Consider the following 16,725-nt stretch of genomic DNA (forward strand, 5'->3'; position numbering starts at 1 on the left):
TAGCTTTAGGTGTGCTAGGGTACTGCCCAAGATTTGTTCATATTTATTGAGCACTTACTGTGTGCAGAACACTGTATTAAGCACTTGGGAAAGTACAGTATCACAGACGTTCTCTGCCCACGAGCTCAGAGTCTAGAAGGGGAGACTGATATTAATATAAATAAATTACAGATATGTACATAAGTGTAGTGGGACTGGGAGAGGTAACTCATTCATTCATTCAATCATATTTATTGAGCTCTTCTTGTGTGCAGAGCACTGTACTAAGCGCTTGGGAAGTACAGGTTGGCAACCCATAGAGATGGTCCCTACCCAACAGTGGGCTCACAGTCTAGAAGGGGGAGACAGAGAACAAAACAAAACATATTAACAAAATAAAATAAATAGAATATGTACAAGTAAAATAAATAGAAAGAGAAATAAATACGTACAAACATATATACATATATATACACGTGCTGTGGGGAAGGGAAGAAGGTAAGGTGGAGGGATGGAGAGGGGGAGGAGGGGGAGAGGAAGGAGGGGGCTCAGTCTGGGAAGGCCTCCTGGAGGAGATGAGCTCTCAGTAGGGCCTTGAAGGGAGGAAGAGAGCTAGCTTGGCGGATGTGGGGAGGGAGGGAGGGCATTCCAGGCCAGGGGTATGAGGTGGGCTGGGGGTCGACGGCAGGACAGGCGAGAACAAGGCACGGTGAGGAGATTAGCAGCAGAGGAGAGGAGGGTGCTGGCTGGGCTGTAGAAGGAGAGAAGAGAGGTGAGGTAGGAGGGGGTGAGGTGATGGAGAGCCTTGAAGCCGAGGTGTGAGGAGTTTCTGCCTGATGCGCAGATTGATAGGCAGCCACTGGAGATTTTTGAGGAGGGGAGTAACATGCCCAGAGCGTTTCTGGACAAAGACAATCCGCGCAGCAGCATGAAGTATGGATTGAAGTGGGGAGAGACATGAGGATGGGAGATCAGAGAGAAGGCTGATACAGTAGTCCAGACGGGATAGGATGAGAGCTTGAACGAGCAGGGTAGCAGTTTGGATGAAGAGGAAAGGGCGGATCTTGGCACTGTTGCGGAGCTGAGACCTGCAGGTTTTGGTGACGGCTTGGATGTGAGGGGTGAACGAGAGAGCGGAGTCGAGGATGACACCAAGGTTGCGGGCTTGTGAGACGGGAAGGATGGTAGTGCTGTCAACAGAGATGGGAAAGTCAGGGAGAGGGCAGGGTTTGGGAGGGAAGACAAGGAGTTCAGTCTTGGACATGTTGACTTTTAGGTGGTGGGCAGACATCCAGATGGAGATGCCCTGAGTATCCTCAGAGGAGCTCTCCTCCCTCCTCTCAAGTGCTACTCCGGCCACCTGTGCTTCTGACCCCATTCCCTCTCATCTCATGAAATCTCTCGCTCCATCCCTTCTCCCCTCCTTAACTTCCATCTTCAACTGCTCACTCTCCACTGGTTCCTTCCCCTCTGCCTTCAAACATGCCCATGTCTCTCCCATCCTAAAAAAAACCCTCTCTTGACCCCACCTCACCTTCTAGTTATCACCCCATATCCCTCCTACAATTCCTTTCCAAACTCCTTGAACGAGTTGTCTACATGCGCTGCCTCGAATTCCTCAACACCAACTCTCTCCTCGACCCCCTCCAGTCTGGCTTCCGTCCCCTTCATTCCATGGAAACTGCCCTCTCAAAGGTCACCAATGACCTCCTGCTTGCCAAATCCAACGGCTCCTACTCTATCCTAATCCTCCTCGACTTCTCAGCTGCCTTCGACACTGTGGACCACCCCCTTCTCCTCAACATGCCATCCGACCTTGGCTTCACAGACTCCGTCCTCTCCTGGTTCTCCTCTTATCTCTCTGGTCATTCATTCACAGGCTCTTTTGCAGGCTCCTCCTCCCCCTCCCATCTCCTTACTGTGCGGGTTCCCCAAGGTTCAGTGCTTGTTGGTCCCCTTCTGTTCTCGATCTACACTCACTCCCTTGGTGACCTCATTTGCTCCCATGGCTTCAACTATCACCTCTAAGCTGATGACACCCAGATCTACATCTCTGCCCCTGCTCTCTCCCCCTCTCTCCAGGTTCGCATCTCCTCCTGCCTTCAGGACATCTCCATCTGGATGTCTGCCCACCACCTAAAAGTCAACATGTCCAAGACTGAACTCCTTGTCTTCCCTCCCAAACCCTGCCCTCTCCCTGACTTTCCCATCTCTGTTGATGGCACTACCATCCTTCCCGTCTCACAAGCCTGCAACCTTGGTGTCATCCTCGACTCCGCTCTCTCGTTCACCCCTCACATCCAAGCCTTCACCAAAACCTGCCGGTCTCAGCTCCACAACATTGCCAAGATCCGCCCTTTCCTCTTCATCCAAACTGCTACCCTGCTCGTTCAAGCTCTCATCCTATCCCGTCTGGACTACTGTATCAGCCTTCTCTCTGATCTCCCATCCTCGTGTCTCTCCCCACTTCAATCCATACTTCATGCTGCTGCGCGGATTGTCTTTGTCCAGAAACGCTCTGGGCATGTTACTCCCCTCCTCAAAAATCTCCAGTGGCTACCAATCAATCTGCGCATCAGGCAGAAACTCCTCACCCTCGGCTTCAAGGCTCTCCATCACCTCACCCCCTCCTACCTCACCTCTCTTCTCTCCTTCTACAGCCCAGCCCACACCCTCCTCTCCTCTGCCACTAATCTCCTCACCGTGCCTCGTTCTCGCCTGTCCCGCTGTCGACCCCCAGCCCACATCATGCCCCTGGCCTGGAATGCCCTCCCTCCCTCCCCACATCCACCAAGCTAGCTCTCTTCCTCCCTTCAAGGCCCTACTGAGAGCTCACCTCCTCCAGGAGGCCTTCCCAGACTGAGTCCCTTCCTTCCTCTCCCCCTCGTCCCCCTCTCCATCCATCTTACCTCCTTCCCTTCCCCACAGCACCTGTATATATGTATATGTCTGTACATATTATTCTATTCATTTATTTATTTTACTTGTACATATCTATTCTATTTATTTTATTTTATTAGTATGTTTGGTTTTGTTCTCCGTCTCCCCCTTTTAGGCTGAGAGCCCACTGTTGGGTAGGGACTGTCTCTATATGTTGCCATCTTGTACTTCCCAAGCGCTTAGTACAGTGCTCTGCACACAGTAAGCGCTCAATAAATATGATTGATTGAGAGAGAGCAGGGGCAGAGATGTAGGTAATGAATGAAAGGGAGCAAGTCAAGGAGATACAGAAGGGAGTGAGAGAAGAGGAAAGGAGGGCTTAGTCAGGGAAGGCCTCTTGGAGATGTACCTTCAATAAGGCTTTGAAGAGGGAGAGAATAATTGTCTGTTGGACATGAGGAGGGCGGGCATTCCATGCCAGAGGTAGGATGTGGGTGAGAGTTCGGTGGCAAAATAGACAAAATCAAGGTACAGTGAGAAGGTTAGCATTAGAGGAGTGAAGTGTATGGGCTGTGTTACAGAAAGGGTAGGGAGGTGACGTAGGAGGGGTCAAGGTGATTAGTTCTTTAGAATGAATGGTGAGAAGTTAGATGAGAGGTGGCTGGGCAATAATTGGAGTTTCTTGAGGAGTGCGGAAACATGGCATGAACATTTTTGCAGAAAAATGATCCAGGCAGCAGAATGAAGTATGGACTGGAGTGTGGAGATAGAGGAGACTGGGAGGTCAACAAGGAGGCTGATAGAATAATCAAAACAGGGTAGGATAAGGGATTGGATTAATTTGATAGCAGTTTGGATGGAGAGGTAAGGGGAGATTTTAGCAATGCCGTGAAGGTGGAATCGGCAGGATTTAGTAATGGATTGAATATGTGGGTTGAATGAGAGAGAGGAGTCAAGGATAATACCAAGGCTTGAGAGACCGGAAGGGTGGTAGTGCCATCTACAGTGATGAGAAAGTTGGGGTTGGGGGGAGACAGTCTGGGTAGAAAAGAAGTTCAGTTTTAGATATATTAAGTTTGTGGTGATGGGAGGACATCTAAATAGAGATCTTGAAAGCAGGAGGAAATTTGAGACTGCAGAGAGGGAGAAAGATCAGGGCTGGAGATGTAGATTTGGGTATCATCCACATAGAGGTGGTAGTTGTAGCCATGGGAGTGGATGGGTTCTCCTAGGAAATGGGTGTAGATGGAGAATAGACGGGGACCCAGAACTTAACCTTGAATATCCCCAGTTAGAGGGTGGGAGGTAGGGGGCAAGCCAGTGAAAGTGCTGAGAAAAAGTGCCAGAAAGATAGGAGGAGAACCAGGAGAGGACAGTGTCAGTGAAGCCAAGGTTGGATAATGTTTCCAGGAGAAGAGGGTGGTTGAGAGTGTCAAAGGCAACTGAGAGGTCGAGGGGGACTAGAATGGAGTAGAGGCTGTTAGATTTGGCAAGGCAACCACTTCCTCCTTTTCAAAATTGGGCTAGCCTGCCTCCCCGACCCAATAAGATAGTCATAATACTACCTCCATTCCTGTAGGAAAAAAGGCTGAACTCTGCTGGTTTATTTCTACTGTCTTCAACTTCACTTTGATACACCAGTGGATCAAGTCCAGCTAAAAGGCATTTCAGGCTGAATAGCAAGGAGGGCCTGGCTGGCACCAAGAGACTTTCTGACAAAAAGCACTTGAAAGAGAGAGCATTTGTTGTTTTGTACCAATCCCTTCAATCAAATCACCTCTGCAGCTTGGCAAATGCCTGTCAAGCCTGATGCCTGTCAGAGAAGCAGTGTGGCTCAGTGGAAAGAGCATGAGCTTTGGAGTCAGAGGTCATGGGTTCAAATCCCGGCTCCGCCAATTGTCAGCTGTGTGACTTTGGGAAAGTCACTTAACTTCTCCGGGCCTCAGTTACCTCATCTGTAAAATGGGGATTAAGACTGTGAGCCCCCCGTGGGACAACCTGATCACCTTGTAGCCTCCCCAGCACTTAGAACAGTGCTTTGCACATAGTAAGCACTTAATAAATGCCATTATTATTATTATTTTCATTCTCAGATTCTTCAGTGGTGCTATTTCTAAAGTCAACACAAGTCTATTCATAATTATCCTAAAGTTTCCCAATTTCCTGCTCACGGGCAAGGATCAGTTTGGGTTTATTATTTCCTTGCGAGAACTAGATTGAAGGGTTTGGTAAGATTGTTGCCCATGGAGCAGAGCTGAAGGTCAAGCTACCTGGCAGGAGGGAAAGCAGCTGCTTGGACACAGAGCTGCTAGAGAGAGATGCATGGAGTGGTTTTGGTTTGTTGCTAATTTTCCTTACACTGCCTGCTCTGCTTGTGCAGTTATGCCTACATTTAAGAAGTCTATACAGAAGCATACCAAGTCAGTGTTTACCTTTGTTCTCTCATTTAAAATAAGAGGTACATGCTTTATTTCCCTTTACCCACTGCAGAAGCGAAGTGGTCAGAGCCTTGAATTTGCCCTTTCTCTTTAGACTATTCCCTCTGAACTGTTTTGCTTCCAGACCTGTTTGATTGTCTCCTAACCCTCTTATGTGAACAAGTGTAACTCCAGTGATGAGAGTCCCTAGGAGTGCTAGAATGCCAAGGGGTGGAATGTGATGGGCCTTTAGGCCTGGACTCCATTTTGTCTGGCCACACCACCATTTACTTAAAAGCAGGCACATCACATATCCTCTCCTCCTTTGTCCTGCCCAGATGTCTGCCTTATCGGGGAGCTTTAGTATGTCAAGGTCTTGAGACAAGATAGAGCCATTCCTCCTTTAGCAAGGTCAGGACCCTTGATCTGCTTATCAGTGGCATTTGCTCATATGGTCTCCATAATGGGGAAAACCAGGCAGGGCTGAGTAATTATCCCAAGTTGGAATTTACTGCTGCTGTCAAAATATATATGTATTGTGCTCTGCAATCACATGTGAAGCTCAGATGCCATACCAACTGCATATAAAGAAACTCTGTATTGCTTGGAGTCAAGTTGGCCTTGACTTGTAGAGGAAATTTTGTCTTTCAACCACTGCTCCCTACTAGTACTAGTTATAATAAATTTGTCTCTGGCATATCCACTTGAACACAGTCTGTGAAGTTTCCTTTGACACCAGCTTGTGTTTAGTTCCCCAATTACCTGGACTAGGAGACTGAATTGTAAGTAAAGTCTGGGCAGGAGATCCAGTTCTCTCATGAGGGGGACTGTTTACTAGCTGATCCCTGAAAGTAAACCCCGGCCCTGTAGCACCTTCCTTCCAATAGGAAGGGTTACATCAGAATTTGGTGTTTTCTACCCTCTATATAAAGGTTGTATTCAGAATTGTAACCTGAACTTTCCAAATAGGCCCAGGTGAGTTTTTAAAGACCTTAAATATAACTTCTCCCAGGCTGTAAACTCCTTGTGGGTAGGGAATATGTCTACCAATTCCTATATGGTACTCCCCAGTGCTTAGTACAATGCTCTGCACATAGTAAGTGCTCGAATACGATTAAATTGATCATTTGCATACATTCCTCAAGAACACTGATAATTGAATTCTATAAAGTACTCAATCCATACCAAGTTGATATTAACATGATGCTTTAGCTTAGAACAGAAGAAAATTGTCAGAGTATAAAACAGCAACCATAGCCATCACACATGACCCTTTAGTTGTCTTTCAAGATTAAGCACGAAATAGATATCTCCTAGACCTACAAAGTTAAACACAGTATTGTGTTTAGTTCCCCGGTTACCTGGACTGAATTGTAGGTAAAGTCTGGGCAGGAGATCCAATTCTCTCATGAAGGGGATTGTTCACTAGCTGATCCCCGAAAGAATGAACACATTACTTCTGATGGCTGACACTTCACAGGTGAATCATGCGTTAAAATGATCTTGGTTCTTCAGGCCCAAGGTGGGGGCTTATCCAAAGAAACCAAGAGTTAGCATCCCATATTGTTGACATTGTTGAAGAAAGTGGAGTGCAGAATGGATTTTTTTTTTCCTGCAACTCACTGAACCTTTCCAAAGTTGCTAGATTTCTGTTTTGAGAATGCAGGCCATCACTTGTCTACTTTCACCTGCCCTCTGCTCCCACAGGACAAACACAGCCTCTTCCAACAGATCTTTCCAGGGAAACAGAACACAGAGCTCCAAGATAAGGGGTAACCTCATATGCAACTCTATTTTATCATTGGGGTTCTTGGCTAGAAGCAAGCAGTTATACTTGCTGATGTATAAAATGCACTTACACTATAGAAAGCATTACAAGAGATTTTAATCTCTAAGGAAAAGAGAACAAGGCAAAGATGAAACCTTTGTTCAGGGATTCTGACTGAGGTTTCCTATGTTTCTCTTTATTGCTCTGAGCTATAACTCAAAATATGTATAAAGAAATAGTTTTATATTGAGAGGGAGCATAGTTGAGGAGAAAAAGAACACTGGACTGGTAGTCAGGAAATTGCAGAGAAGAAAATTATTTGCACTGGAAACCCTGATGGAAACTATGGATTCATTATCTAAATATATTTACCCTCCCCACCCCCACTAAGAAACCCTCATTCCAGTTCTGGCTCAGCTACCAACTTGCTGTGTAACCTTGAGCAGCTCACCTCCTCTGTGCCTAAAGATGCATCATCCACATACTGTGAATACTATTATCTTTCCTATCACTTGAATGTTTTAATTTTGAGAGAGATAGTGTCATTAATGCACTGTTTAAATGCTGCAATATAAAGAGACATATCTATTCTGAAGGCAAATAGGTCATTATTAATGACTTCAAAAATATTAAGTTATTTTTATTCCTCACCTAGCAAGGGTTTTAGTAATTTTATGCCTTTCTGGAATTTGCAGATGAGTATGAGAATTATCACAGCTACCTACTGGCAACTTTACTTGATTTAGGGTAACTGGCTTATTTGTCCCCCGCCCCCAAAAATTGACACCCAAGTCTTGGCTGGGCATGTTACTCCCCTCCTCAAAAATCTCCAGTGGCTACCAATCAATCTGCGCATCAGGCAGAAACTTCTCACCCTGGGCTTCAAGGCTGTCCATCACCTCGCCCCCTCCTACCTCACCTCCCTTCTCTCCTTCTACAGCCCACCCCGCACCCTCCGCCACTAATCTCCTCACCGTGCCTCCTTCTCGCCTGTCCCGCCGTCGACCCCCAGCCCACGTCATCCCCCGGGCCTGGAATGCCCTCCCTCTGGCCATCCGCCAAGCTAGCTCTCTTCCTCCCTTCAAGGCCCTACTGAGAGCTCACCTCCTCCAGGAGGCCTTCCCAGACTGAGCCCCTTCCTTCCTCTCCCCCTCATCCTCCCTCCATCCCCCGTCTTACCTCCTTCCCTTCCCCACAGCACCTGTATATATGAATATATGTTTGTACATATTTATTACTCTATTTTACTTGTACATATCTATTCTATTTATTTTATTTTGTTAATATGTTTGGTTTTGTTCTCTGTCTCCCCCTTCTAGACTGTGAGCCCACTGTTGGGTAGGGACTGTATATGTTGCCAACTTGTACTTCCCAAGCGCTTAATACAGTGCTCTGCACACAGTAAGCACTCAATAAATACGATTGATTGATTGGTTGTGAGGTAACAGCTCTACATTGAGGTAAGAAGAATGGTAACGCAAGAATTGAGCAAAAACTGGACATGGGTGCCTAGTATCCAAAGTAGTCCAGATAATTTGGAGCAAAGATGGAAAACATTTGCTGTACTTAAAAATGACTGGAGAATCTATATAGCCTCTCAAAATGTGTCAATTCTGTAGTTGGTAGAATATAGACAATTCACCATGCAAATGCACTGCAAGTAGACCTTGGCAGAGTTAAGATGGATTCATAAAATTCAGCTATGGTTTACTGCTAAATATGGACTTTAAATACTATTTTTGGTGGATATTCAAAAAGTTAAGGGGTAGAAATAAAGAGCCTAAAAAATCCAACCCTACACACAGTGCAATAATGCTGATGGTGGCGGCGGTTCTGGATCACCACTAAGGTCGCCGGGCAACTAAAGAATTAGTCAAATAGCACGTGACTATTGAAAGTTTTAATAAAGTTTTACTGGTATGGCCGAAGACTGAATAGTGGGTAATGCACCCGGCAGGCTCTTTTCCTTAGGGGAAAAGGCACCCGAGTGCCCGATGCAATGAGCTTATATACAGCTGTTGCTGATCACAGTGATTGGTACAGATTTGAAAACAGCGGAGACTGGATTGGTGCAAAGCTGGGCGGAGTCTATCTCCTAAATTGGTTTGGTTCCCGGACCCAGCCAGTGGGCTGCAAGGTCTAAGGCCCATACCAAATATGGCAACAGGACCACATAAGTTCAAACAAATCTGCAACCTTTCCATGGTGCATGGGGCCCCCATCAATACTACAAGTCTTTGCTACAAAATATTTTGTTGTTTACTAGATTAAAACAGGAGAGATCACTTGGTGATAATTAGTTGCATTTAAGTGCTTATTGTGTGTAGAGCACCATAAGGAGCACTTGGGAGAGTACAGTAAGACATTCCCTGCCCACAATGAGTTTACAGGCTGCAGGGGGGGCGGGGGGGGCGCCTCACAGGGCCAGAAAATCAGAGGTCCCGGATTTGAATTCCAGCTCTGAGACACGTTCCCTGTGGGGCCTTGGGCAAGTCATTTAACCTTCCCAGGCCTCAGTTTTCCCAGCTGTAAATTGGGGGTAATAATACCTAAACCCTACATCACAGAGGTGTTGTGAGGAGTAAATAACTAAGTAATGTAAGGCACTTTGGTAATAAAAGTACCACCTAGAAACACAGGTATTATTATCCAAGCACTTAGTACAGTGTTCTGTACACAGTAAGTGCTCAATAAACATAATTGAATGAATTAATTTTAGTGTAATGCCACCATTTTGCTCTTGATGGATTGTATGATTTATCTAAATTGAGGGCAAGGATCACGTCTTGCTTGGTTGTACTCTCCCAAAGTTCTAACAGTGCTTTGTATCCAGTAAGCACTCAGATACTACTGACTGGTTAATATGCTAAATGTGTGTGTACATACATGGGTAAATTTGTAACTAAATTAGGATCAAACGGAACAATTGTTTGTGGAAGTCAATAGCATTAACAGCATAGTGGAAAGAGCACAGGTTTGGGAGTTAGAGGTCGGGGGTTCTAATCCCGGCCCCGCCACTTGTCAGCTGTGTGACTTTGGGCAAGTCACTTGATTTCTCTTTGCCTCAGTTCCCTCATCCAGAAAATGGGGATTAAGACTGTGAGCCCCACGTGGGACAACTGATTACCTTGTATCTTCCCCAGAGCTCATTGTTGGATAGGGACTGTCTCTAGATGTTGCCGACTTGTACTTCCCAAGCGCTTAGTACAGTGCTCTGCACACAGTAAGTGCTCAGTAAATACGATTGAATGAATGAATGCTCAGCACATAGTAAGCGCTTAACAAATGCCATTATTATTATTATAATGGTATGTTAAGCACTTACATGACAAGCTCTGTACTAAGCACTAGGTTAGATATAAGCTAATCAGGTGAGACAGTCCCTGTCCCATATAAAGTTCACAGTATAAGAAAGAGGGAGAACAGGGATTTTGATCCTTATTTACAGATGAGAAAACTGAAGCCCAGAAAAGTTGACTTGCCCCAGGTCACACAGCAGGCAAGTGGCAGAGCCAGGATTATAACCTAGGCTCATGCCCTTTCCATTAAGCCACAATGCTTCTCAGTAGCAAAAAGGTGGTATATTTATTCTTCAGGTCATATGAAGAGACTGGATGATAGCAGGATCCTCAGACAGCTACTCTACAATGAGCTCAAATGGGAACCAGAGACAGCAGAAGGAATGCTTTTAAGATAAGTTAATAAAACCAGGAGATATGTGGTTTAACAGTGGATTGAGACAGCAGCAGGTGGTAGATTAGCATGGTATACAACATCTAGAAATGAGGGGGTGGTTTTAGGACAGACTTCAGGAGCTTCATAACTGATGGAAAAAAAAAAAAAAACTGTACCAGGCACTGTGGGTATCAAGTGCAACAGCATAGCAAGAGGCAACCTTTTCCAGTGCAAGATGTGAATGGGACAGTCAAGTGTATGATTTTAGCCACACAGTGGTAAAATCTCACCATAATTGTAGTTGTTGAATCAAAAAAAAAAAAAAAAAAATCAGCCAAGTCAGCATCAACAAAAACGTGGACGAAACAAAAAATGACACCATCCTTGGCATGTTGATCTGTAATACAGATTTTGATATGTGTCAGTTTATGAACTGATTTGGCTATATTATCTGTACAAATTCAGGGTTGCAAGTCTGAGCTCTCCAATTGCAAAAAAATAATTGGCTATGTTATTCAAGTTATAAAAATAGCTCAAATTATTTGCATTGAGTGCTCAAAAGAAAATAGGAGAGATAGTGGTTAGATCACAGGTGAAAATAAAGCCAGTGATTCTTGGAATACATATGGGCTATCAGAATAAAATTATAATTAACCCGAGTCATTTAACTGGGACCGTCTCTATGTGTTGCCAACTTGTACTTCCCAAGCGCTTAGTACAGTGCTCTGCACTCAGTAAGCACTCAAATACGACTGATTGATTAACTAGCTTCAGGGAAAACTGTCAGCGTCATCTTAACACCAGATCCAAGAAGTGATTGACAACATGACAATTGGAAACATGAGCTTTTCCTTTTAAGATCATTTGCTAAGGTTTTCATCAATGAATACACTGAAGATAATTTAACAAAAGTTTTTCTAGATAAACCTTTCAGACCTATATGGTAAAATAATGCTTAAGTGCCAAAGGCTGAACTAAACATTGGGTTAGATACAAGGTAATCAGATTGGACACAGTCTAAGGGGAAGGTAGACAGATATTTAGTCATTCATTCAATTATATTTATTGAGTGCTTACTGTGTGTAGAGTACTGTACTAAGCACTTGGGAAGTACACCATTTTATAGATTAGAACTCTGAGCAAAGAAAGTGGCTTGTTCAAGGTAATATGGCAGGTAAGCGGTTGAATCCAGGTCTGACTCCCAGTCCTGTGTTCTTGCCTTTAGGCCACAAACTCTAAACTTAAAAATATTAAAGTTGATTTAGAAGTGTTACACTGGTGGCTTGTACATTTAAAGGCATTTTCTATAAGTATTATGTTAAAGCCAAGAAAAAAAATACAGTTTGGCATAACTTTTAATGGAGTAATATAGAAGCATCTTCTTTCAAGACACTTTCTCCCTCCCCCTCCCCCCGCAAAAAGCCACACCACTTGACAATCTCCAAGTGTATTACAGAAATAAGCCATAGCAGTCAAATTTTAACATCCCTGTTACAGTAAATTTGAGATTGCATGATTAATGGTAGCAATGCCTTGTGTTTTTGAACTTTACTTCCTCCAGAGAATAACAACATTTCTTGACCTTTTCCATCCTAAATACAATCCCTGAAGGAATTTAGATGCAGGCATTACTACCCTGGAAGAACAGCTCTGGGCTACTCTCCAGCAGAATCCACTATCATGTCTCTGATTCTGGAAACACTTTATAGATCATACTTACCAGATACTCAATCACAAATAAATCTCTTCTCAGTGGGCCAAACGGAGTGAGGAAATGCCTTTCCTATTAATGGGGCAGTGGACAGAAAGGCACATCACCACAAAATTCACAAACATTCATTAAGCTAATATAATCAGAGAGCAGATACATTAGTGGAACTGTTGCGAGTTTGGGGGTTTTGTTCCACTATCTGAAAATTGTGTAAGGAATCAAAGTTTCAGCTTTCAGCTGGGATGACCAGAGGTGATCTGGCAGCCAGAGGAGGAACAGCAAGGAGGGGGAGAAGGTGCCTAGCTTCCTCCTCAGCAACTACAAAGGAAAATGATTGCTTTCTGGAGAATTCTAAAGGAGCCACTTCAAAGTTTATTGCACATTGGAAGATTCCAGAACAGCCTGGGGGGTGGGAAAAAAGAAAATAAGTGAGCTGTCACCTCATGAATGGTGGTGACAACAGTGGCAGGTGCTCTATGTCCGCATGAGCAGATGTTGTTCATTCATTCAATCGTACTTATTGAGCACTTACTGTGTGCAGAGCACTGTACTAAGCGCTTGGAAAATACAATACAGCAATAGAGACAATCCATCTCCACACTGCTTTGAGTTAACAAAAAGTCACATTCTAAGATATTTCAGTAGTAAGCAGTGCTTAGAACAGTGCTTTGCACATAGTAAGTGCTTAATAAATGGCATCATTATTATTATTAATAGTATTTAAGCTTTTACTATGTACAAAGCACTGTACTAAGCACCGGGAAAAATATACATGGATGAGATTTAGCCATTTGTATTGTCTTTATATTCTCTAGAAGAGCAGTCTGTCACTTGCCTGCTGTGGGACCTTGGGCAAGTTACTTGACTGCCCTGTGCCTCAGTTACCCCATCTGTAAAATGGGGGTTAAATAGCTGTTTTCTTCCCCCTTAGACCACAAGCCTCAAATGGGATAGAAACTGTGTCTGATCTGATGGTATTTACCCCAGTGCTCGAGACATAAGTGCATGACCAATACCACAATTATGCAAAGTGATTCAGACAGTCCTCAACAATTCAGTAATCTAATAATTTTTTTAAAAAGCTATGGTGGAAACAAATGGGGTAAAAGGAAACACACTTGTCAAGCTTTGCCCATTCTGTTGTACTCTCCCAAGTATAGTACAGTGCTCCACAAATACCACTGAATGAATTAAGCACTCAATCACTCCTGATAGAACTTCACCCTGGATCAAAGTACACTTTAAGTATGGAAACAGCTAGACTTCCTACTCACCTAGGACACCTGAAACGGGTAATGCTGTCTTTTGCCAGTAGCGGAGTTAGAGGGATGTGTTAAGGTACTTTCTCAACCCACTTGGTGTAGGGAGCTTGGGGCTACATGCTCAAGGATGTCCTGTCCACCTATGGCAAAGATTGGGAGATAGTGTCCTAATGGCAGTGAGTAGCAGGCAACAGAAGAAGGAGAGAGGAAGAGATTGGAGTTGGGCTTCAGGCCTCCACACAGCTGCCAGAGTTCCAGTGGTTTGGGTACATCACCAGGAAAATCTGATGTTGGTTTGCAATAAGGTAAGTCTTACTAGGGTGGCTACTAATGGCACTTATGAAAACTAGATGTCCCCTTGCTGACCCAGAAGGAATAGGTGCATACTAGGTTACTTGCACTATGCTACAAAATGACTTTGTTTTACATACTTCCACAAAATAGCCCATAGAGCATTTCACTAGGCCGACCGCTGACCTCAGCCCCCTTGTTCCAGAACTACTGCATTTCCTCACAGATCCTCCAAACAGGCACACCATTTCCAAGCAGAGGCTAGGCATTCAAAATAAAGCTACTGGACATGAAGGCAACTGGTGCCATATCAGAACTGGATAGTGGACAGACTAGCTAAAAACCAGAATGTCCTGTATAAAAATAGGGTGGCCAGTCATTCTGAGTTTTTATTCACCATTGTGAGTTCAGGATATTTTACTGTGCCACAAGAAGTGGTCCAGGTGACTTCAGACTGCTAAAGACAGTGATTCCCCACTTGTTTACTTCACAGAAGCATAAGCTCTGAAATTTGAAAAAAAATAAAAACCTTATGTAACAAATATGGAATACCACTGCCAAGAGTTTATGGCTAAAAAATGGTAATTTTATTTTAAAAAGCTGATGAGCAAATCTGCCACTTTTATATTTTTGTGAAGTAGCAGAACTCACATTCACGCACACAGAAAGACTTATAAAAAGAACTGAGTTTTAAAGTCATCCGTGTCTTATTCTGAAGGAAATTTAGGATTACAGTTGAAATGAGTGTTCAGGATATGAAACTTGTGATGAATATCAGACAGTGTGAAAAACACGATGCAAGAGGCAGGCAAAGTTGCTTTCTTAATTTGGCAAGCTGGACACTGATTCAGGACTAAGCTCTCTAAAAGGGGCCTCTATAGTTATTAATGCTGAACGAAAAACAGCTCCTTATTTTACCTCTCTATATTGCTTGCTTTTCCCCCACCCTAAACTGAAGATTGGAAGTGCCAGGGAGAGAGGAACCCACATGGAACAAGGAGTGTGAGCTAAGGGAGAACCTTGACACTGTGGACCTCTGCCTTCCACTGAACCCTTAAACTGATCTAAATAGTCAGAAGCAAGAAATTCCGGGAGCTCAGTTCAAATCTGTAGGTCATATGCTACAACACATACTGAAAGAAGAGATGGGAGGTGGGAGCATGGGCATCTTTCATAGAATGGTAAAAGACAAGCAGTAAATGTTGGGGTGGACTTTAAGATGATGCAAATGGAAACATCACATTAATAGAAAAAATAATCATGTATTTAGAGCTAGAATTGGATATCCCAAACCGACTTCCACATTAGGAATGGAATAATTTTTTCTGGATAAGGAAACAACTGAAATGACAGTAAATCTTCAAATATGAAGACTACTTTACAAGGTCTGCATACTGAGGATAGAGTAGTAAAAATAGGTTTTCACAGCAATAAGAGGGATATTCAATAGGTTATGGAAAAAATTGATAAGAAGTTGTTAAAACATTGGATTAAGATCCTGTGAAGAGTTACCTTATCTGGAGGCCTTTAGATAGATTCTATATGGTTTTTACATACAAGTTGAAGTTCAACTATGCTTTCTCCAGGTTCCTTAGTCATATTGATACCTGTTTCAAATATGAACTGGTAGTTTGCTTAGTGATAAATTAATTGCCTCATGGATTAACAGTTAAGGTTCTCCACAGGTCTCAGCTGACAGACTTTTAAGACATTAGCACTTTACATACACTATTCATCATCAATCGTATTTATTGAGCGCTTACTATGTGCAGAGCACTGTACTAAGCGCTTGGGAAGTACAAATTGGCAACATATAGAGACAGTCCCTACCCAACAGTGGGCTCACAGTCTAAAAGGGGGTGACAGAGAACAAACCAAACATACTAACAAAATAAAATAGGATAGATATGTACAAGTAAAATAGAGTAATAAATATGTACAAACATATATACATATATACAGGTGCTGTGGGGAAGGGAAGGAGGTAAGATGGGGGGATGGAGAGGGGGACGAGGGGGAAAGGAAGTAAGGGGCTCAGTCTGGGAAGGCCTCCTGGAGGAGGTGAGCGCTCAGCAGGGCCTTGAAGGGAGGAAGAGAGCTAGCTTGGCGGATGGGCAGAGGGAGGGCATTCCAGGCCCGGGGGTCGATGGCGGGACAGGCGAAAACGAGGTACGGTGAGGAGATTAGCGGCGGAGGAGCAGAGGGTGCGGGCTGGGCTGTAGAAGGAGAGAAGGGAGGTGAAGTAGGAGGGGGCGAGGTGATGGAGAGCCTTGAAGCCCAGGGTGAGGAGTTTCTGCCTGATGCACAGATTGATTGGTAGCCACTGGAGATTTTTGAGGAGGGGAGTATACACTATTGTAGATCCAATAGTATTTATACCTGACATCTTTATATCAGAAAACAATTCCTACTGTTGAGTAAGAAATTTAAAGTTATTGTCCTTAATAGAATCATCTCAGGGTGAGGAAAGGTAAGGTCTTAAATGATATTGATATCTCAATATTCAGGCTACATAACTGATGTTCTCAGTATACAGTGTTAAAATGCATATATCCTTATTTTCTTAAGGGTTCCCAAATTAAAATATTTAATGTTGCTATAAAGACAAATCCAATATTGCATCAGTAGGGTTCCTTTTAAAGAATTTTAAAAAATCATATATTGACTTTTTTTGCCCAAATTGCCTTCTAAATGAATTCAGTTAAGTTCTCCGCACGTTACAACTAATATACAGTTATTTAA

At 43.7% G+C, this 16,725-nt stretch overlaps 1 protein-coding gene across 1 annotated transcript in view; it reads left to right on the top strand.

Annotated features, from left to right (window-relative positions):
- The first annotated feature begins 13,862 nt into the window (after nt 1-13,862).
- CFAP20DC (CFAP20 domain containing) overlaps nt 13,863-16,725 on the top strand; it is a 259,149-nt gene continuing 256,286 nt past the window's right edge. Inside the window, exon 1 of the mRNA XM_038771702.1 lies at nt 13,863-13,997. Within this exon, the coding sequence (XP_038627630.1) occupies nt 13,863-13,997 (135 nt within the window). The remainder of the gene's footprint in view (nt 13,998-16,725) is intronic.

The sequence above is a fragment of the Tachyglossus aculeatus genome, chromosome X1, assembly GCF_015852505.1.
Source record: "Tachyglossus aculeatus isolate mTacAcu1 chromosome X1, mTacAcu1.pri, whole genome shotgun sequence".
In the NCBI taxonomy this organism is placed as follows: Eukaryota; Metazoa; Chordata; class Mammalia; order Monotremata; family Tachyglossidae; genus Tachyglossus; species Tachyglossus aculeatus.